Genomic DNA, 24,017 nt, shown 5'->3' with positions numbered 1-24,017 from the left:
AGAATATAGGCGTCTACCTTTATATGTCTATGGAGGTGATGACCAAAAGCAAATACCTCCCCAAAAATCCTTCTCTGATCCAGTCTTTTTTTTTTTTTTTTTGCTCAGGTCACCCCTGTAAATAACTTTTTCATCCACAGCACCCCTGAATTATTATCGTTTACAGGTATGTCATGTTACGGTACGGCACGTAAATATCAAAATATGTTCATCTGTCCCACGATGTCATAAGGATAACCATTTTCCATTAGGACAGACTGAAAATAACTTTAACGACTTGAACCCCAGCATCCCTATTCTGGAGGGAACATTCACCAAAAGAGATTTTGTGTAGATTGGAAAAGAGTGTAGACTAGAGGGTCAGGGTCTAAGTGGATAAACTGATGAATTCCAAATATTATCAAAGCATTCGGAGGCACCCCTGGACTTGTGTCATGGCACCCTATAGGGTGCCTCAGCACCCACTTTGAGAAACCCTGCTCTAGTCTATCCTCAAGTGTCAAGAAATCCACACAGCAATAACCTAAGCTCCATTCACTTTGAATCATTGTCACTCGAGTTGAATATGTTATCAACCATAAGATGATAACATATATGTGAATATGTGAAGTGAGCGGTGGTCGTGCTTGCATAACATCTTCAGACTAGGATTTAAGTCTAGGATGTACAGGCTATGCTACACACACACATTTTGCAATGGCAAAACGCTGAGGAAAAAGGCTACAGACATACGACATATAACATCACTAGACAAACATGATGCTACGCACACACATTTTACTATGGCAAAACGCTGATGAAAAAGGCTACGGACACACGCACAGCCACTTATAGGAGCGGTTTGCACCGCTCAGAAATGATAGAATATGGAGATAAGAGGTTTCTGCCCGACAGCAACTAGATCCCCCTGTGTGCATAAACTTGACTCACAAAGCAATGGTAGAATTATGTCCATAATAAGAAAGGAATATTTATTAAGAGAAAGTATCAAACAGAAGAAGCATTTCAGCTACAGAAAGAAACTAGAACGGCTGCATAGCAGAAAACCTCACATACGCAGTAGACACACTATCAGGAATCATTCAAATAACAGTTTTTTAAAAGGACAGTCTATGCAATTTATGGCGAAGTATGCAATATTGTGCAGTGTCACAATCCTCTTTATTTACATACACATAGCTCTATGTTTTGTCAGTCTTAACTGTACAAATCACCACCAGTAGTTGAAATAAAGATACGTTTCCAAGTCATCAATCTATGAATTCAAACAGGCCCCCTCTACCAGAGTAGAACATCTGGGACTTGTACTAAAGCGCCATCTGCAGGCTCCCCTCTTTAGTACAACGGTCTGATGGAAACTAAAGTGCAGTGGTTCTCTCAAATTTGTTTTCAATTTCAAGGCTTGTACAAATTGAATCAAATGGACTCATAAGGTGATTTGATCTGTACACTCTCTGAGTTACAGATCTGTAAGGGTCCATTTGGAACCCCCCCAAGGAACCCTGATTTGAGAAACACTGCCATAGGGAGAAATAAAGGATATTAAGGGCTGGGCAATATAATTGATAAGTGCGAATAGGGAAAGGTAATTGACATCACGTGTTGCAGGTACAAAGAAAGGTACTTCTTGCATGGATTTACCTATGTTTTGTGGCCCGTAGCTTGGAAAACATGTCTTCATCTGCAGCTCCCTGTACTATACTTTAGCATAGTTTTGAGCAAGGACAGAAAAAATTATCACTGTATATCTTCGGTCCCTAACAATATCTATAATGTTCGTAATATGAGACTTGATATCATCTGGGATTTTATATGATATATTGACATGGCATACAGTAAGTGTTATTTTGTTGTCTTCCTGTAGCTATTCTTGAAAATATAATTATTGTCACAAGACAATATTATCGTCACAATATCAATATCGAAATATCTGGCCAAAAATATAGTGACATTTGATTTTGTCCATATCGCCCAGACCCAAAAGGACAACACTCAACCAAACTGTATCAACACTGGTCATAACACGTGTCCCAAACCTTCTACCCTCTTTATCTATGCTTATTTACTTGTATTATTTTCTGCTGTAGAGCATGGATAAAAGTACAACAGGTCATAATCATACATGAGGGAAAATACCAAACCTCCTCTCCTCTCCCCTCTCTTCTGGTCATACGTTATAGGGCCTGCTGAGTGTTTGTTGCGGAGAAGGCGGTGAAGTGGAGTGAAGGACGTCTAGCTGTCGTCGGCCTGTAGCATCTTCTCGATCTCCTGGTCCCACTGGTCGTCCTTGTTGTCCGCCTCCGTCACCACCTCGTACTCCTGGAGCTCCTGCTGGAGCTCCTTCTCCCAGTCTGCCGGTTCCTCTGAGAGGGCAGAGAAGCAGTGTTGTCAGAATGTTTGAGAAAAACAAGGTCTAAGCTTAGATATGATAATGTATACAACAGATAAATAATAATGACAAAATTGGGATTGTCACTTTCCCCATTTTGCAAATAGAGTTTTAAGCCGCCTCTTCACCGCACAGATTCGGCCGCGATTCGACGACGGATGAAGACGGAAAGCGTCTGCTGCCGTCGGCAGCTTGTCGGCAAGAGACGATTGCCGTCGATAGCGTTGTCGGAACCCGTCGGTGTCGATGAAGAACAGAACATATTCAGTCGTTTGCCGTCTTTGCTAGGTGTCGGTAGAATTGAGGGGGGTAAATACTCATGTAGAGTGGACCTCTAGTCTGCTACTGCTGCAGAACCAAGCCTAAATAAGCCAGAGACATTTTCCCTTCGCACATTTGAACTAAATACCATATTCTCAATCTCAACTCTCAACTCCTATACCAATCGCTCAACTCCAAAGCAAAGCTAGCGCTAAAATGCTTTTGTTTATTTTCGACTGGGCTGAGAGTGTTGCCACATTTGAAAGATTCTGTGAGTGAAACAAGCGAACAGGTCTATGAAAACAAGCCCCGCTGTTAGGTAAACAGTACCCTAAGCCTTAGTAAAGTAAGGACTCTGACCATCAGGAGTCGGGGGGCTGCTCTCCTTTTTGTCCAGAACCAGCTGTTCCATCTCCTTCCTAAAGTCGTCCTGGTCGATGGACGTCGAGTCAAAGGCGTCGCTCACAAACTCTGACACCCCGGGGCTGGTGGACATCTCCTCGTCTTCCTCCTGAGGTGGCTGAGAGGACAACAACAACGCAATGCTGTGAATGCAACCCGTGTGGAAAATAATAACAGTACCTTTTGTTATGTTTATATCCAATTATTACACGGCTTGGTTGAATGCTGGATTCTGACTGGTCAATGGCTGAATTCAGCTGTGTGTGTGTGTTTTTTTTTCTGGATAATGACTGCTCTGCTCAATAACAGACCTCTGTCTAATCAAAAGCTCAGAGCACCTGTCTGCGTTCTGTGCCGCTGCTTGGATTTTATGCTGTATCCAAAATGACAGCCATGTAAACAAACACACTGTCAATTACAGTACAACTAAACGTTGCTCTCAAGAATACTTTTGAAAACATTTGAAAAACCAACATATAAATGGATAAGTGGGGGTCACGTGGGGGTCACAAACCAATGATGTAGATCAGTGGTTCTCGGGGTCGGGAGTCCCCAAATTATTTTGTAAGGTCCCCAGATAATTAGCTTAATGTATTTTTTTTTCTCACTCAATGGTAAACAAACCAACACACAGTGACAATTTAACGACTTTCAAGACCGTTTTAATACCAAAATGGCCAAACTGTCAAATATTAAGTAAGCAAGAGGCGAACATTTGAAAATAGCCGATCTACATGCTCACAACGGCTTGCGTTGCAAGGCGTTGCATGACATGTAGATCTGCTATTTTCACAATATTTATCTGTGGAACCGAGTCACATTAAATGTAATACCTACAATTCCAAATGCTTGTCAGGGTGGGGGTCCCCAGTTCAAATATGTTTATTTGGGGGGGTCACAGCCTAAAAAGGTTTGAGAACCCCTGATGTAGATGATCTACTCTAGTTGCAGGTTGCGCTGCGTAAGTATTCAGTTACAGTATATTCCTGTAATTAATGAGTTGGATACCTAATTACTCTTACCTTCTGCAGGTCACTGATGGAAACAGGTGGGGTTTTTGGTCTGACGTTTTCTGCATGATAAAACAGACTGCTGTTAGTTTTATACTGTAGGTCGGCCTAGTTTGAGGCACCAGAGGTGTTTGTCTAATGATATCATAATAAAAATAATAATCAGAAATCATAATAATCATAACGATCATCATCATCATCATCTGTAGTAGTAGTAGTAGTAGTAGTAGTAGTATTCAAGCAAGATAAAATGTCACGGCTGATAAACTTTGTATGGCCAAGTCCTAATGTGTGATTTGTGAAACAGTATGAGAGGAGCCCCCCATAGGGGCCCACACCTAAACAATTAACACATTTACAGTATGTACATTTATGATGTTTTACTAATAAAATGATGATGTTTGAATAACCCTAACCCTGCTGTTCTACATACTGCCATGCCAGGTGAAGAAATCACAGATTGAGGCTTTATGAAACATCCGAGACCATTAGGATTTCTTATGGACATATTGCTAGTCTGACCACTTCAAATGCTCTAAACATAAACTAATAACAGCAAATAGCCTATCTATCTAGCTATTTTGGCTGGGCAACAACGTGCTTCCATAGAAAACATGGTAGATAGGCTAGTACAGGGGTCTTCAACAGGGGGGACCCCTAGGGGGTCCTCAGAGTTACTACAGGGGATCCACCTGGCCAAATCCTTGTGTGATAGGATAATTCTTTTAATTTAATAACTTGAACCCTCGCATCCATATTCTGAGGAGAACTTTAGCCAAAAATAGCCTATCTACAAGCGAGCGAGGCGTTGAGAGCTTGTAGATCGGCTATTTTTGGCAAATAGGTTTGGTGTTGAGGTAAAAAAGAGAAGATCAAGTACAGAGTGAAAGGTCAAGTTTACAAAGTATCAACGATTTAAGTGGTTAAATGTCTGAAAATACATATTAACTCATTGAGTGCCAGCGCCCTCTAGGGGCCATAGAATGCCAGCGCATCTCTCATAGGCGAGCGCTTTAGCTTCCAGGACCTCACCTTCCAGGACCTCACGTGCTCACGTTCATGCACGTCATGGAAATGTCCCGGATGATAATGCTAACAGAATGGCTATTCCCATTTTGTCATCTAAAAGATCATTTTTGGGCGATTTCGCCGTAAATAAACCTCGCGCCGCTTCCCTAAAGACACAATCCAGAGATATAAGCCTTCAAAGATTGGTCTTTCATTGGATTAGGCGGAGATTGGCGATTTCGTTCGCAAATAACGTCCGGCCGGGACGTTGTTAGCTTTCGGCTAGTAGCTAGAAAAACCAGGCCAGGCTTCAGAAGGCCTCTTATCATTTTATTCCATTTCATTAAATATCCCGGACTAGTTCGGGATAGGCACCCTGGAATACGTCGCGCCGCCTACAATGAACATTGGGTGAACATTGGGGGGGGGGTCTAAACTTTATTTTAAACCATTTTCAATGGAATAAATCGTCGGAGCATCTAGCGTAGCTCGTTGGCTAGCGCTGGGCGAGCCGGGACCACCCACGTTGCTCCAAGCAGCTCGGGGTAAGTAAAATAGCAAATAAAAAATTGTTTTTGATCCCGAATATCCCGAACTAGTTCGGGATAGGCACTGTATGAGTTAACACAAATCCAACACATACTGATGACAGTACTGTCAAACTATCTATGAAATCGATAAACATCTGCATCACACATTTATACAATATCTAGAGGGGGTCCCTGCTTCATCTCTCTCTCAGCTAAGGGGTCCTTGGCCTGAAAACATTGAAGACCCCTGGGCTAGTAGCAGTAGCATGTTTAATCCATTGTATTAAAATGCAGACCTGGGAGAGGCACATCCTGTTCTCTGTCCTGTCCATCGGTGTGCAGCTGTTGCTGGGCAGCCAGAGCGGTGAGCTGGGCTGACTGCTTGATCAGAGACACCCGGTAGAAATAGTTCCTCCAGAACACATCCTCCTTCACACTGTAGCACACAGAGACACATGAGAGAGCATACTTTATGTGTGTGCAGCAGTACACATACAAACACACTGCATTTAGATACTGTATACTCAAGCTAATGATCTAGAGTAGCCAATATTTTGTTTTTACGATTTTAGACATTATGTCAATTAACCCTCCCCATACCATGTGTTGCCATTGTCTATGCCCTACTGTCTCACCTGCCAGTGAAGATTTCCCCCTGCTGACAGGCAGGGGGTGTTACGTAGGAGTTGCTAGCACAGAGACATAGATCAAACCTCCCCCTCTCCGGCAGGCTTCCCGCCTCCTAACACGGCAAATTGTATGCATATAGTCCACTGGACGCAGACTTATCTTTATGGGCTGCAAATAAATATTCCCTTTTTTTACTCTTGAGCTAAAACGTCCTGGAACCACTGATATAGCCGGATAAACCACAATGGATTCGAGCATCTAGACTCTGCGATGGCGGACAGGTACTTTTACCCCGAGCGCCCAAGCTAATTAATTTGAAGGAACTTCATGGCCTGGCCCCCTAATTACATCTGAGAGTTATTAGTGGCTTATAAGCCTGTGTGCAGCCTGAGCTCCTCAGGCAGAAACCTGCTGGTTGTTCCTGAGTCCAGGCTGAAGATAAAATGGTGACTGTGTGTCTTTGCTGTCAGGGCTTCTCCACTCTGGAACGACCTGCCTGAGGACCTCAGCCTGATAAATCACTGTTTTAAATCCCTTCGTAAAGCATCCTTTTATCCAAAGGCCTAGTTTCCATAATTATAATGTAGAACTTTAATTGTGTTCGATTCCCTTAACTTTTTCTCTGCCATTTTAAACAAAGCCTGAACTCAGCAACAGCCAAATTGTCCTTACCTTTTAACGTGGGCACGCATCATGCTATGTTCCTGCGAGGGCACATAGCAGACGATATGTGCACAGATCATATGAGGACGACCTAGATAGATGCACGATCTGTGCATGTAACATGTACCAGCGTTGCAGACCGGACCACAGCTTTCGAAAAAAACAATCCCATTGGAAAAATAAATATCCGTTGTCAGGCTGTATCTGCCACTGTTTACAGAAAAACTCATGTAAAACGCCGAGCTGTGCGCTATGTTCCTGCGAGGGCACATAGCAGACGATATGTGCACAGATCATATGCCAGGCGGGTAAAAGAATCAAACAGCTTTCAAATAAAAGAATCCGCGTGAAAAAAGACCATGTTATTGCCGTGCAGGCAGCTTCCTTGTTTACAATGCAAACCTATGGGATCGGAGCTACGATTGGGCCTCAGACCGGATAGGGAAACCTAGATCCGGTCCAAACCGGAAATACGGCCGGATACAGTTAGGAGGCGGGCCAAAAGAGTCCGAATCGGCTATATACAGCGATCATACTTTTAATTGTTTCATAATGATTAAAGCCATGGACGGATTAACCCCTGCGAGGGCCCCTGGCCTATCATTTTTTAGGGCCCCCCCCCCCCACCCCCCACCATAACCCCCCCTCCCTCCCGACGCATACTACCCAGCTCGGATTTTAAGCCATGATGATCATCTGTGGGCCAAGAAAGCACCTGTAGACAGAGGAGGAGGGGCCCACACATTTGATTTTGAATGAACATATACATTTAATTTTAGTAAGTTGTCAATGACCAGGCAGCCCAGTTCCCCCAAGGGCCCGTGAGAGCCAAGGGCCCCTGGCAGTGGCCCTACCGGCCCAATGGTTAATACAGCCTTGATTAAAGCTAATTAAATTTCCGGGATCTATGGGCATGGCAGCGCGGTACAGCGGGAAATCTCTGGTTTCGACGGGGATAGCAGGAAATTAATTAATTATTTTAAATATTTTTTCGCGAGTGTCAGGTCACAAGTTACTATGAAAAGCTCCACCGGCTGTCTGTCTGTCGGTCACGTCACACTTTTGCCCCTACTCTATCTCTGGCACTGTTGGCCCCATCGATGCCAAACGTACTCTTGGACTCTTGATGCTTTGTGTGAGCATGTAAAATATGGAGATAAGATATTTTTGCTCAACAGGAACGATGTATGAATTGCACGCACGCACGCACACACAAACACACAGAGAGAGAGAGTTGTGCTGGAGGACTGACTGTTTGGGAACGAGGTCGAAGCGCATGCGGTTGAGCAGTTCATCTTCTTCCAGCATCACGGCAGCCAGGGGATACATCTGCTCCAGGTCAAAGTGGAACTGGACACCTGCAGGAGGATCACGCAGGAAGTTCCTCCTGTCCTGCAATTCAACACAACACAACATTGATTGATTGATTGAAGACTTTATTAGAAGTTTGCATAGGAAAAGGTACAGTTTCATGACGGTACAGTTCACTGGTACAAGGTCTACTAAAAGGAGATCCATGAAAAGACTAAGCTTATTTCCACAGGAAACCATTTAACCCTACCAGTGCCAGCCCCTAGATGGCGCCAAAGAATGCCAGGCTTTCTCCCATAGGCGAGCGCATCAGCATCCGGGGACTCACGTTGCAGTGACGCGCGTGCTCACGTTCGTGCACGTCATGGAAAGGTCCCGGATGATAATGCTAACAGAATAGCTATTCCCATTTTGTCATTTTAAAGATCATTTTTCGGCGATTTCGCCGTAAATAAACCTCGCGCCACATCCCTAAAAACACAATCCAGAGATATGGGCCTCCAAAGATGTGGTTTTTCATTGGATTCGGCGGCGATTCGCGGCTACGTTCGCGGCTCACGGCCGGCATGGCTTCCCCAGGATTTGGACCACTGGATTTTAAATTTAGGCTCAGGCTTCAGAAGGCCTCGGATCATTTTATTCATTTCATTAAAAATCCCGAACATGTTCGGGATAGGCACACTGGACTACGTTCCGGAAGCGGCGCTGAACATTCGGTGAACATTGGGGGTCTCAAAAATGTATTTTAAACCATTTTTAATGGAATATATCGTCGGACCATGTAAAATGGCTAGCTGGCTAGCGTAGGACGAGCCAGGACCACCCACGACTCTACAAGCAGCTCAGGGTAAGTCAATTAATTAAAAAAAAAATTGTTTTGGATTGAACATATCCCGAACATGTTCGGGATAGGCACAGAATGAGTTAAGTATCTCATATAACATTGAATGACAGACAGATAGAACACAGTACTATGCAGTAGATATGTAAAGAAAAAGAAAACAGTAAGTCTAAAACAAACAGTATATACAAAGAAGGGGCAGGGGAACACACCTCTTCTTGACCGAGCCTTGACATCCATGCAGTCCTATGCAAAAGGTTAAACTGGAATTTAGATAGCATCTTAATTTAGACAGATGCTTGGTTCCCAATTGATTACCTGGTATCCTATAGTTTAAACCTACATTGAAACTATATAAAGATTATTATATTTAGATTTTATATAGAGGGTAAGCGTGTGACATCATCATCATACCTGAAAGTTATGCGGGAACGCCTAGTGTCTGATAGCATTAAACAACATTAAACTCACTTTGCCACTCGATTTGCCATTCACTTTTTGCATGCGCATACCCTCTATTGTTTAGACTGATGCTACTGTAGGTTCTTGGTTTACCTATGATCCTATCTTACTGAGGCACAACCTGTCTCTCCACAGTATGTATGTGTTTACCTTGCTTACTGTAAGTCACTCTGGATAAAGAGTGTCTGCTAAATGGCTAAATTGTAAATTATACTCTGCTCCAGAGACAACACCTGTGTGATAGGGGCCTGGAAGTGAGTGACAGGTGCGTATCTGGTTGCCTGGCAACATCAAGACAGAAGGTGCTTTGTGGACAGGCCAGAAAGGGCAGTGCACGCAAACACGCACGCACACACACACACACACACACACACACGCCCTGTGTTTTTTCTGCCTACCAACAGTCTGGTCAGCTCAAACAGTGGGTAAGGACCTATTGTTGGGTCCAGCGTGGTCCCATTTCTATGGGTTGCAAGTAAATATACTTCATCCTCTTTTTGTAATTATTTTTTCGAATGAATTTCATTAATAAAATAAAAAAACAAATCTAAGAAGTAGTGAAAATAGCTTGTAAATCGTCTATTTTCACTAGTTTGGGCCCGGGCAGACGTAACATTCCTCTTCCAGGTCTTGAGTTAAAAGGTTTGAAACCACTGCCTTATACAGCACAGTTCCACAGGCACAGCAGTTGACACAATTATAAAGTATATTATCTCTGTTGGGTGGAAAGCTCATATGTCCAAAATCTTTACTTTTCAGGATTCAAATCTAACATCTACAAGCTCGAAATGTGACGCAAAGTGATCTGCAGATTTGCTACTTTTGAGTGATACTGTGGTACGATCAAGTAGGACATTATATGACACAAAAACGAAAAAGTTAGAATATGGAGAAGAGAGGTTTCTGCCGACAGAGACGATATGAACTACTCACAGCAGACAGAGCCAGGATCTGTTGCTGAATGGTCTCCTCCTCATTGTAACCAACCCAGGGAGGCACTGCCGAGTCTGCACACACACACACACACACACACACACACACACACACACACACACACACACACACACACACACACACACACACACACACACACACACACACACACACACACACACACACACACACACACACACACACACACACACACACACACACACACACACAAACTATTAGGTTTCTGCAGGTCATAGAGTATTCTCCTTTGGGGAATGAGGAATAAAGACCTAGTTGTGGTAAGGCCAGATACTGTCAGAGCTGAACAGGCTCCGTGCATTACTGTAGTTATTTTTTCTAGAACAGAGGTTCTCAACTTTTTCAGGCCGTGACCCCCAAAATAATCACATTTGAACTGGCGACCCCATCCCCGACGAGCACTACTTGGAGTTGGAGGAGTTGAGGCATTACATTTTGTTTAACACTGTGAAAATAGCAGATCTACATGCTCACAACGCCTCGCGTTGCGAGGCGTTGTGAGCATGTAGGTCGGCTATTTTCACAATTTCTGCCTCTAATATTTGATAATTTGTATTTTAGAGGTATTAAAAAGTCCTTTAATTGTCACTTTGGAAATGTGCAGATACCCTCTATAGACTTAAACTGCATGTTGGTTTGTTTACTGTTGAGTGAGAAAACAATGTTGCACATTAAGCTAATCATATGGGGACCCCCCCAAAATAATTTGGGGACCCCCCTGGGGGTCCCGACCCACAGGTCGAGAACCACAGTTCTAGAAATTGAACTTATGAACATTTCTTGTTCCGGGTCAGTTTATCATAGCTTCATTTGATTGGCTCAGCAGCAGCATGCTTGAACTGGAAACACATACAGTATCCACAACTTTCCCACGTCCCGTCGTGCATTGTGCAGAAGTTGTGCGTCAGTTTCCGGCGTCACAGCCGAGAATGATCTACAAGCTCACAACGGTTGCATCTGCGACGCGACGTGAGCTTGTATATCTGCTGTGTAACTCTCTCCTCACTGGTCTCCCGGCATGTGCACTTAAACCTCTCCAACTGATCCAAAATGCCGCGGCACGACTGGTCTTCAACCAGCCTAAGTTCTCACATGTCTCCCCCCTTCTCCACTCACTCCACTGGCTCCCGGTTGCGGCCTGCACTGAATACAAAACACTGATGCTGACCTTCAAAGCAGCCAAAGGTATGGCTCCTCCATACCTCCAAAACCTGATCAACCCCTACACCCGTTCACTTAGATCAGCCAACACAGGGATGCTGACAGAACTCGCTAAAAGCCCCAGGACAAAAATCCACTCGTCCGAGACAGTTTGCCCTCCTGTCCCCCAAGCTGTGGAATAAACTCCCTGTCGCACTTAGAACAACGGACTCACTTGCTAGCTTTCGCCGTGGACTGAAGACTCACCTTTTCAGACTCTACCTAAACCCATAGCACTACTGAAACACTCAATGACCATTTTTTAGAATCCTTTTTTTCTTCTTTACTGATTATATTGCTTTTTTAGATTGATATTCATATGCATTTATTATATTGTTGTTGATGTTCTGACATGTCATCTTGTTTATTATAGTGATGTATTATCTGCTTATTGTAAATCGCTTTGGATTAAAAGCGTCTGCTAAATGCCTAAACTGTAAACTGTTCTCCGGAAGTGTCCCACAGATAATGCTACAGTACAGTAAATTCTCGCAGAAACAGGTGGATATGAAGGTGCTGTGTTTACAGTTCAAATCTGCTTTCAAATGGCCATGGTGATTCCATTCAAATGAACAGAATAATGTGTGAGATATAGCTGTCTTAGATGCTCACTGTCATAAAGCTCAGAACGTGTGGCATTGCGGCATGTTCACAATGCAACGTGTTGTGAGTTTGAAGATTATATAATTTTTAAACTCATGGACATGCAGGTGAAGGTGGTTAAGCGACCAGAAGAACACTAAAGCATTAGGACATTTGTCCTGTCTGCCTTCATTCTTACCTGATTTCTTAGATTTATTTTCCTGGACAAACTTCTCTTGTTCCTTTTGGAAATCTCCCAGGAAAGTCTGATCACACAAACACAAACACACACTTTCATTGCAATGAAGTTGAGCGAGGATTCTATTCACTGTCCAGATTATTATATACAGCTCTATTAATTGAACACCCCATCAGAGAGTGCTGTGCTTTGAAAAAGGTTAAATCTTCTGTTAGCAGAAGAGTAATATCTCACTGCGTGACTGCGATTATGTTTATATTGTTTTAATGATGTGCCTTTGATTCTATCATGTTCTGAACAAGGTGCCAAGCTAAAGAGATATCATATATTTAGAATTGATGTGCTACCGACAACGACCACCTCCCACCCAAGGTCTACATAGGCATATTAGTTCATTAACAAATACAGAAACACAGGCATATCTATGTTGAGGTATCTTGAGGTTGAAAACAACCTCTAGGCAGTTCAGTCACATTCCAACTGTTCCACCGGCATCATGTTCCATGTGTTGCCAGACAAGACTTTTAAGAATATTACTTCAAAAGGAATGCGAGCACTTGAACTCAAACAATAGTCTCTTACAGGGTGCACGGTCCACAAAGAGTTCCAATAACACAAAAAGATCACCAGCACTCACTTAACCAATTTATACCTCAGGCCAATTCTAAAATGTCTTCTAAATGCACCCACTTTGAGGACCAGTGTGCTCTACTGTATACATCGTTAAAAAATCTAAAATAACACAGTTGCTTCCTGTTAAGTTATTTTATTAGACAGGCATGGGCAGCAAGCAACAAATGGACAGGGCACACGGAGGAAGGCTCTGGCCTCAAATGAGTGCTGTTGATCTTTCCATTTTATTGGAAGTGGGGCTGCAACTATCGATTATTTATTTTATTAAACATTATTCAATCGATTACTTGTGATTTATCAAATAATCTAGCACCTTTTTCCCACAATTATTCCAGTACAGAAACGTGCAAAAATAGTTACAATAGCATATCTACAACCTCACAGTGCATTGCATCATTTGTAGATCTGTAGATCTGAACATTTTTAACGCTTTTCTGCCTATAATGACATGGTCAAAATAGGGAGAGATTTCATCTTTTTATTTTATTTTGTATTAATCGATTAACTGTCGCACCCTTTATCGGAAGTCATTTTAAAAATAAACATGCCTTGTCGATGATGCCGTCGATCTTTCCTTCCTCCACACTCTTCTTGATGGTCTGAGCAGTCCCAGCCACAGACTCAGAGATCTTCTTGGAGGCAGAGGAGGCAAATGTGAAGATGTAGTCTGCAAATAGAAGAGTTAGTTAGTGTTCATATCTAGTAGTCCAAATCGGAATCAACTTGATTGTCACATCACAGGTCTACACAGGAGCAAATAAGAGTGGGACATGATTTATTTATTTTTTCATATATACAGGCTCCTTCTGGAGAAAGAACAGAAATAGAAACGTTCCGGAAATTGCATTTGCATTCTTCTGAAATCAAATGCAAAGTTTTGCAAACGTGATTTCCCGAACGGGGGTGGTGTACGAGGCTAGATAGGGCTGGGCAATGACAATATAAAATATCAGAATATGTATTGGTGCTTCCACAAAATAAATATTATTTTCACATTTACACATCAGTTACTTCCTAAATAGGCTACTAATATATAATACCTATATAATAATAATACTATAATAACTAAGTGGGTGAAGGAAAATAATAGAATTTAAAAAACATGAAAAGACTACTAATGCCAATAATATCACAATTTAATTATAATACATTGACCAAAGAGCCATCCATTTGCAACAGTCACAGTGTAGGAGAAAACAACTTTAACATCATCATACATTTAACCTTAAAATACACACAAACACACATTTGGTGACAGATGATGCAACATTAAATCATTCTAGGTTCAATTTGTATACATGTTCAGTTTAATTTGCATTGCTATGAGACAGATTGGGCCAACGTTTATTTCTTGTCAGCATTTTTTCTATCCTACTGTAGGACCAAGTTCATATCTAGTTGCTATAGTGAATAATGAATAATGAGCACACCGTCAAATTAGCTATGAGAATTTAACTCTGAGAGGGTACAGAGTTATACAATGGTTTTCATAGGCAAGGATGATAAATAACACAAATAAAACAACTAGTTTTCATTTACAGTGTAAGTATTTTTGTGAATGGCTGTACTGTACTAGGAAGACAGGAACAGACTGGGACCAAGTTTCCTTGATATAACCATTCTAAAATATAGGTCCAAGTTCATATCCTGTTGCACTGTTTGTGAATACTCACTAGACTCCTGAGAGTACTGTACAATACTGTACTGTCTTGGGAAAGCCTTGTCCATTAATAGACTGCCCCTCTCAAATAACACAAAGTACAAGTGTGCACAGAACTCTGAGAGTGTACAAATGGAACCAAATTAACTCACAAATGAAAAAAGGGCAGTTACAAAAGGGGTTTCATACCACTCAGCCCTTTCTTCTGTTAGAAATTATGATTGTAAATCAGTCATAAACGTGTTTTTTGTTTCTTCTTCTTCTGTCTGAGATCTGCTTCCTAGATCAGTGGTTCTCAAAGTGGATTTCAGGGACTCTCCAGGTTCCTTTATGGGGTCTAAATTGACCCTTACAAGTCTGTAACTTTGACAGTGTACAAATGGAACCAAATGGACCGCCGTAGGGGTCTAAGTTTGAGAACGACCGTTCTAGCTCAGTTATACAATTGATTTTCCTACCACTCAGTCCTTTCTTCTGTTCGGAATTATATGGTTGTAAATCAGTCATAAAAGGGGTTTTCCTGGTTTTTCCTTTCTCCTGTCTGGATCTGCTTCTAGATCAGTTATGAAAGGGGAGTTTCTCACCACTCAGTCCCTTCTCCTGTCTGGGATCTGACTCTGGATCAGCAGCTTGCTGTTTGTTTACTTCATTCTGTGTCTGAACAATCTTCTCCTCCTCCTGCTCTGCTGTGTGTTGTTGTTCTTCCCCAGCAGACACAGAGACACTGTCCTTCTCTGCTGTCTTGTTGTTGTCCAGGCCCAGCCACGCCCCCCAGCCCTTCAGCATCCTGACAAGCAACCGTTTATGTTCTTTAGAATTTCGATGAAATGATGATAAAATGTTAAAAAATAGCTAGAAAAAAGGATCCGTACATTCGATGTTTCTCTAGATGTGACGTAACCAGGAAGTCACGGTCTTCTTCTTAGCTTTTTGCATTTGCCTTATGATGTGCTGATCTTATGAGTTATCATCGCCATCTAGTGTTGGTTTTGATGTAAAGCTTTCCTCGTTTTGAAAATGATTCCTCTGTGTGTCTGCCATGAAAATGAAGTAGTGAAAATAGCCGATCTACAAGCTCACAACGCGGAGCGAAGCTTTTTGGGTCCCGGGACAAACGTCTAATTTCTCTTTTGGTTCTTGAGCTAAAAATATTGGGATCCACTGGTGTATATTATAATAGTTTAATATAAATATAAATGAATTGCGTGCTGTTTTCAGATTCCGTCCGCAGGTGGCAGTGATGAGCTACATGTGTTTTTGTTGTGTTATTTTCATGAAGCCCACCGAGCCAAAAAGAAGAAAGAACCCTGTTGGCAGCAGCTACACACACTCAGGGTACATTTACACATTATAATTATTTTCTGCTAAATAATATGATGTTACAATGGTGTTTGGCTGTTTGCTGACTGAGTTTCTGTCGCCACAGATGTCAGCAGTGAAGCTGTTGTTAGACGTTAATGGGAGGCTAACATGAATAGTTGAGCTTTCTTTGACAGATGGTTTATACTGTGTAGTATGACGGTGTCGATCGATGGTCCAGAATAACTGTTGCTAGCTTGTATAGATCTGCTCTTTTGCGTGGTCGGAGTGAATGAAGTTTCTGTCCATGACCATTTGATTAGAAAATCTATTGTTTTGATGATTGTGCATGGAGCTCAGTGCAGTGGTTCTCAAAGTGGGGTCCAGGGTAGGGACCCCAGGGGTCCCTGAAGGGGATCCTATAGGGCAGTGCTTCTCAAACTTTTTCATGTTAGCCCGTGGACCCCCATTTGAAAACATATGCCAGCCAGGGACCCCCATGATAGAAGAATTCTACGGCTCTAGCATTGATTCTCAACCATTTTAATTTCAAGGACCCCCAGTTTGACATGCATTAGTCTACGGACCCCCCATTTAATGGTATTTCTATCTCTGAGACCCCAACTATTGTAAAATCAATGTTAATTTAACTCAGAGATGGAACCATGGTTCTATTTGTACACTCTCTTGAGTTACATACCCATAACCATAAATTACATACCCTTATATGGGTCCATTTGGTTCCTATCTATCTATTTAGCTGGGGCACCCCCTGGAACTCCCTCAAGGACCCCTGACTGATGGTTAGGAACCAAATGGACCCTTATATAGAAGTAAAGCATTATCTGACCTGCAACCTTTGAGAAGCAGTGGTCTAGCGGCTGAAGCTGTTTCTTTTGTTCCAGGTGAAGAGCGATGAAGACCCTGGTCGTGTTTGATTTTGACTACACTGTGGTCAATGACAACAGTGACACCTGGGTGATTAGGTGATTATTCAGCTCACTATATGTTTTATTAGAATGATACAGTGATAGTGAGTGTTTTTATTTGTAATAGCACATTTCAACAACAAAGGCAATTCAAACTGAGCTCATTACAGAAAACATTACACAATTAATTAAGACACAAAAGGACAGAACAGAAATACGGTGTCCTTTAATTGTTGGGGTATTTGCATATAGAGTTCATCCCCTTCATTTAACACATCATAACTATTGCAGTGGATGCCATTAATACAGCACCTGGGGAGCAGTAAAGTGTCTTGGAAAAATAACTGAATACAATTAAAAATAGAATTAGTTAAAATAAAACTGAAAAATAAAATGCAGGGTCTCAATGGAGAACAATTAACATTAGTTAATTAGTAACTAATGCAGTAATCCAAATATATTCATCCCAATTTTGGCAGGGTTGTTTGAAGGAGATGATGATGCTTATGTTCTCTTGTGTGTCCGGGTAGGGTTGCTCAGTCGGTAGAGCACTTGCCTTTGTACCACATTACCGGCACAGGTTCGGTCCTGTGCTGTGTATGAGAACAGCAAGTCGTGCAGTAAGTAGTACTGGGAGCTGATCGTAGCTGTTGCACTGCACCTCAGCAATCCATCTCCCAGGGGTCTAGCGCATTAAGAAACAGGGATAGACTCTCCGACTTACTTATGGCGGTGTTCTTGTTCTTTTATCACAATAAATCAACGGGCAAGCACTTGATATTCTGATATTCTGCTAATAAAGTAATTAAATAAGTCTTAAATCTTGCCCCAATCACAAGCAAACAAAACAATATACCGGTAGTCTTGATTCTTAAGATATTTGTGAGAATACATACATGGATGTTCTACCCATAATGTGTTTTTGGAGAACACCTGGTTTACTGTACTCAATCTTGCTTAAGTTGATACTGTACAGTAGAGCATTCACGAATAGTGATTTTTAGTATTTGAATTATTCAACCTCAAAGTATTCGAATTTCGAATAGTCGAATATTCAACAGGAAATATATATATATTTTTTTTTCATCCAATAAAAACAAGCAATTCTCGGTCTAGTAGTGACAGTTGAATTAGCTGGCTCTTCCTCCATCATGACATCGATTTTGCCGGCTGGCCGCTGTTTTTCCCACTGGTAATTAGTTCCCGGAGACGAAACGTGACGATCAGTATAGAGCATTAACAAATTCATCCACCAGGGTCATTGACACACATATATATATATATATATAAAAGAGAGAAAGAAATAAAATAAAAAAATAAGCGAATATTCGACTTCTGTGAACAATGTCGAATAGTGACTTTGATATTCAACAATTCGATAATTGAATATTCGAAGATTCTGTGAATGCCCTACTGCAGTGGTTCTCAACCTGTGGGTCGGGACCCCCAGGGGGGGTCCCCACATTATTTTGGGGGGTCCCGAGAAGATTATCTTTAATGTGCAGTTCAAATATGATTATTTTGGGGGTCGCGGCCTGAAAAGGTTGAGAACCACTGCCACTGCCCTACTGTACAGTGGTTCTCAAAGTTTGGTCCAGGCCCTCCAGGGACCCTCAGGGTTCCTGAGAGTGTACATTTGTACACTCTCAGAGTTATGGGAGTTTGTTTTAATTAAAAGGTGTGCGAACCACAGCACTACTTTGTTCCTGAAGAAACCATTGTCCATTAGTTTCTAACATTATCATCCTATTTGTGTTGCTTCTCGCTAGGTGTCTCCCAGATCAATCCCTTCCTGATTCACTGACAAAATCCTATCAAAAAGGCCAGTGGACAGCATACATGGGCAGAGTAATGTCCTACATAGGTGAGCATTTTGTTATGCTGTTTTAACTTATTAAGACCTGGAATTATTTTATACTTTAGCTATTGAAAAATAGCAGATATACAAGCACCGAGTGCCGCGCTGCGTGAGCTTGTAGATCTGCTATTTTTTCTTTTATCTAGATTTTTTGAATGTATGTTTTTGTTACTCAAATATTTGCTTCTGGGGGGTCCCTGGAACATCATATTTTAAGATGGTTGTCCGCGGCCAAATACATGTAATTGTGGGGGTCCAAGTTTGAGAACCACTGATTTAGAAGAAAGATTTAGAAGGCATGATTTTTCAAAAAATTGCAGATCTACAAGCTCGCACTGTGAGTGCTATGATCTCGGTTAATGAGTCTTATGAATGCATGAGCTTCTACTGTGGCTTATACTGTAGCTGCAGCCATTTTCCACAAAGACATTTGGTGTTGAGGGGGGAAAAGCAGGAGGTCAAGTACCGACCCTTGGGGGACCCCGATCAACAAATTATAAGTGGGGTCATGTGGTAAAGGATTATCCTATCCTATCTGCAATTTCTGCAGATCTACAACTATAACATTATTTTTTATAAATACTAGTCCTGTGGGGTGTGCACAGTATCTGAGGTATTGAATGTAGGAGTCTCAGAAGTAATGTTGGAGTGCCCTTTGGGCAGATCTTTATGCCCATACATGGTGTTCCGTGTCCAGGCCAGTCTGTGATGTCAGTACTATGAAGTCAGAGTATGACGTGATGTCAGCATGCAGACCAACAGTTACCATGGCGGTGAACCTGTGTAGTATCAGTGATGACAGCATGCAGAATGCAATAGTTACAGTAGATGTCAGTCATTTCTTTGTCTATTAAGTTATTTGTCATATCTGCCCTGTGCAATTATTTTTTTTGCAAAGCCTGAAAGGCAAACATAAATGTAATTCTTATTCACGTTCAATCTTCTAAAATCATTGATCACAATTATTTGTATGACAACTAATGGTCAACATAAACGTTGTAATGGTGACAGCCCTGCCTATGCTGTCTTTATCCATGCAGGAGACCAGGCCGTCAGTCCAGCCAGTGTCCGCAGTGTGATGGAGACCATCCCTTTCACGGACGGGATGACCGAACTGTTGACCTTCATATCTGAGCACAAGAGCACCATCGACTGCATCGTCATCTCAGACTCCAACACCATCTTCATCGACTGGATCCTCCAGGTAGGGCTGTCACGATTGTGACATTTTACTTGATGATGAATTGTTGCTCAAACAATTGCGATTAACGATTTACCCCAGGTGAAGGAGTTTAAAGGGGCCCCACCATGAATTTCAAATTTCTCATTTTTTTTCTTGTTTTTTGGTCTTCCTAGTGTCTCTTCCAGCCCCCACATTTTGATTTTATTGTTTATAACTTGGGTTAAAGAAGGATACAGCCATGAACAATGGTGGTGTCTGTGGATTTTTTAAATGTTTCTTTTACTGCAAGCAAATTATTTTGAACATGAAATCTGTTGTCAATTTAGCAACTGCGTCCTGTGTACTCAGCAACAGTGACATGAATGCGTCCTTTCACAATAAAGTGCGTAGCTGACGCACGACGCAGGCCACCCATCATAGTAGAACTGCTGCTCCTACGCTTGGAAAGGAGAAAGTTTAGGTGGTTCAGGCATCTAGTACGGATGCCTCCCGTGCATCTTCCTAGGAAGGTCCTCGATGCACGTCCCTCTGGGAGACCCCCGTGGCAGACCAAAGACCAGATGGAAGGATTATATCTCCACACTGGCCTGGGAACGCCTCTGTATACTCCCGGAGGGAGTGGATGAAGTTGCTCAGGATAAGGAACTCTGGAAATCTCAGTTGGAACTGTTACCCACGCGACTCGATTCCAAGCGGTTGAAGATGGGTGGATGGACGGATTTCATTATGTTTCTGTCATCGAAGATTATGATTTCTGTGTACTAATTTCTGTGTGGCTTTTAAGGTTCGTAAACAAAAGGTGCACACTGCAGATATAACACATAAATTCATCCTTGAATAGTTGAAATAGCCGGAGATAGTCGAAATGCCACATTTTCAGTTTGTAGATCAGCTATTTCCACTATTTTTAAATTAGTTTCAATGTAAATGATCATTATGACAATTATGTACAAAGATGATCGTGATTCTTTCAAATAATTGCGTTTAGGCGCTTACGTCTTAACTGTGACAACCCTACCTCCAGGCCGCGGGCGTCCAGTCGGCCGTCGACCGGGTCTTCACCAACCCGGCGAGGTTCGACGAGCGCGGCTACATGGAGGTGCAGCGCCACCACCTGCACGACTGCACCCGCTGCCCCGTCAACCTGTGCAAGAGGAAGGTCCTGGAGGTCTACCTGTCGGAGCAGGCCGAGCGCGGCGCGGAGTACCGGCGGATGTTCTACGTGGGCGACGGCGGCAACGACCTCTGCCCGACCTCCTGTCTCAGGGGAAGCGACGTGGTGATGCCCAGGAAGGGCTTCACCCTGGAGAAACTGCTGGGCAAACTGAAAGACGACGACGTGGTGTCCCTAAAGGCCAGAGTGGTCACCTGGAGCAGCGGCTCCGAGATTCTGCACGAACTGAAGACGAGCGTCGGTGCATAGTTTTTGGACCGGTGGTTTTCAAAACGTTTTGGCGCCCATTGCCCAAGGCACACCTGTGTTCATAGGGAAAATAGCAGATATACAAGCTCACAATGTGTCGCATTGTGAGCTTGTAGATTGGCTTGTGAGCTTTTATATTGTCTATTTTTATTATTAATAATAACCGTTTTTTTTTTGTATTTGTTCAAATGAAGGGACACCAGGTTGAAAGTTACAAAAAAAAAATCAGGGTATAGTATTTGTCTCTTTTTTGGGAAATGTGTGTGCTCAAAGTAGGCTTACCGATGAATTAAAATGTTTAACTTTTTGTATGGTTGTATACAGTATATTGTAATAATAATAATGGTTGTCACACTTAGACTTAGACGGCACAACCGTTTGGGGACCACTGGTTTGGACAGTTTCTGTTGGACACTACTTGACATTGACTTTACAGTCATAACACAAATACCATGTTCATTTTCATCGTGTGCACTTTTACCCAATGAGGTACGTTTGTTTAAAGTAAATATGTCCAAATGGCTTGTTTGTCTCTAAGAAATTCCTTATGATTCATAAAGAGAAATACACACGGTTGTGAATTCAAACATTGCAGAGTATCAAAGAACTGATTGGATTCAGGTGAGCAGACAGGGAGGTTGGAGACTACAGAGTTCAGTTAAATGTTCAAAAGCACTTCACTAGACTACGTCTGATCCATTAAATATTCATAATTAAATAAGTTGGCACTCTCTCAAGCCAGACAACGTTTTAAAATCTCTTTTAACATATTTCAGAATTTTCATTTCTGTTAAGTAGAAATATCTGGGGTATGTGCTTTAATTTCTATACAGCGCTTTTGATGTACATACAGACTGCTAGGCGGAAACATTTGAAAACTGAGCCAAGAGTCTTGTCTCGTGAGAATGTGTAGACACAACGGTATTTGGGAATCCTACCAGGATACAAAATGAGTCTCTTGAGAGCTTTACACTTTATGCGAATCAGCAAATCAAACAGGTACAGTATGATGGATGTAGTAGAGAATATTAATACAATATTCTGTAACTATTGCATCTTCAGTGGTTGGAGAGCCTCCCTTCTCTTACATTGAGACATGATAATGTGTTGTTTTGGACAATACTGCACTTACTGGTTGACAAGTAGTGCTGCCTGAAGTTAGAGGGGATTACCTCTTGCTGGAGCAGTAGCATGTTTCTGTCCCTCCCACTAAGGAGGTTTGAATCCCGAGTAGGACATGATAAAACGTACACATTGGAGCTTTAAAGGCCAGGCATTGGTGTGGGCCTACAAGGGTGAACTATGAAGCGAAGTGATGAATGCAGAGCAAATCCACTCCACAGTGTACCACATGGTGTTAAATTGTAGTGTGTGTACAACACTATTACAACTTGCTTCCAAAATCACCACAACAGTAAAAGTACTATAACTTTAGGACAGGGGTGGGCAGTTTTTTGTTTAGTTTTTCTTTTTTACTGCAGGGCCAAATCGACTTAATTAAGTGAGCAAAACACAACACGTTGGACAATTGAAATGTGAAACAATTGTAACAGGACATTGTTACAATTAAAAATAATCATTATATTAGACGCTCTTTATCCAGAGCGACTTACAGTAAGAAAGGTAAACACATACAGTAGTGCTTCAGTAGTCTAGGATTATATAGTGTCTAATGTAATATCAAATTATTTGATATGACAAATTGCTTTACAATAGGCTTTTGTCCAGGACACAAGGACTGGGTCCTTGCTTCACAACATAAACATTTCCTGTTTTTCTTTTCTTTTTCTTTTTTTATGTGTCACACTGGTGTACTCTGAGATTATACAATGAGAAAAACTCTGTACATAAAACAATCCACTTCAATACAGTATCAACCTTTAACTTAGCCTACTAATTTATATCTTGCCAGGTATCAATATGAACCACTTCATAGGTCACTGTTATGGCCGATGCATGCTCTACTTTTAGAGACGAGTTTAAATCGGTTTGATATTGTCTCTGCAGGGTGGAAATCCGACAAAGACACATTTTAAAACTGTCACTTTTCAGAGTCAAAAGTACCAAAGGTAGCAGCATCTACAAGCTCAAAACATGTCGCTTCTCTTCTGGGCGTCACTGGCACAAAATCCTTTTCAGATTGTGGGTCCATGGCCAAATCCATATCATTCTGGGGGCCCTTGACGTGAAAAAGTTTGAGAAGGACTGCTTTAACTCTCACTTTGCTACCCACTGAGGCAGCTAGGTGCCCTAGTCTGTCAACGCCAAAATAAACCCATCTCCCTTAATGCCTCCATGCTCAGGGCTGATCGATTTGAGTATTTCTCTTCGGTTTTTTGACACCATGTATTTCCCTAGATGTGTCTGGTTGCTATTTTCAGAGGCAGTCTTCCTTCTGCTCAAACTGGGTCTGACAGTCCGACTACGGCAATCGTTTGTGTGCGCATGCCGTTCACTGAACCTGAACACCTTTCACGTCTGACAGCCAGTCTAATCACATCTTAACAGGGCTCTGTTTTTGTGTGTGTGTGCGCCACGCGCGCGTGCGTGCGTGCGTGCGTGCGTGCGGGAG

General features: G+C 42.1%; 2 protein-coding genes across 3 annotated transcripts; one reads left to right on the top strand and one right to left on the bottom strand.

The window, feature by feature from the left end:
• Nucleotides 1-940: 940 nt before the first annotated feature.
• syap1 (synapse associated protein 1) lies at nucleotides 941-15,644 on the bottom strand. Its single transcript, XM_080729241.1, has 9 exons — nucleotides 15,338-15,644; nucleotides 13,642-13,760; nucleotides 12,461-12,527; nucleotides 10,441-10,514; nucleotides 8,146-8,285; nucleotides 5,897-6,036; nucleotides 4,075-4,124; nucleotides 3,011-3,170; nucleotides 941-2,363 (listed from the first exon to the last, which is right to left on the bottom strand). Exons 1-9 carry the CDS (start codon nucleotides 15,537-15,539, stop codon nucleotides 2,233-2,235), a joined length of 1,083 nt encoding a protein of 360 aa, XP_080585367.1. The 5' UTR covers nucleotides 15,540-15,644; the 3' UTR covers nucleotides 941-2,232.
• A 407-nt stretch (nucleotides 15,645-16,051) lies between these two features.
• Nucleotides 16,052-21,906, top strand: phospho2 (phosphatase, orphan 2). Of its 2 annotated transcripts, XM_080729912.1 has the most exons (5): nucleotides 16,052-16,088; nucleotides 16,958-17,038; nucleotides 18,751-18,845; nucleotides 19,880-20,043; nucleotides 21,047-21,906. In XM_080729912.1, exons 2-5 carry the CDS (start codon nucleotides 16,968-16,970, stop codon nucleotides 21,443-21,445), a joined length of 729 nt encoding a protein of 242 aa, XP_080586038.1. In that variant the 5' UTR covers nucleotides 16,052-16,088; nucleotides 16,958-16,967; the 3' UTR covers nucleotides 21,446-21,906. The 2 variants fall into 2 exon arrangements, with proteins under 2 accessions (XP_080586038.1, XP_080586039.1); XM_080729913.1 differs by lacking the exon at nucleotides 16,958-17,038 and having other exon boundaries at nucleotides 16,073-16,088.
• The last annotated feature ends 2,111 nt before the right edge of the window (nucleotides 21,907-24,017 follow it).

This window comes from Nannobrachium achirus, assembly GCF_963921795.1.
Source record: "Nannobrachium achirus genome assembly, chromosome: 7".
In the NCBI taxonomy this organism is placed as follows: Eukaryota; Metazoa; Chordata; class Actinopteri; order Myctophiformes; family Myctophidae; genus Nannobrachium; species Nannobrachium achirus.
Note: the sequence above shows the minus strand (reverse complement) of the source record. Positions and strands in the feature narration are given on the sequence as shown.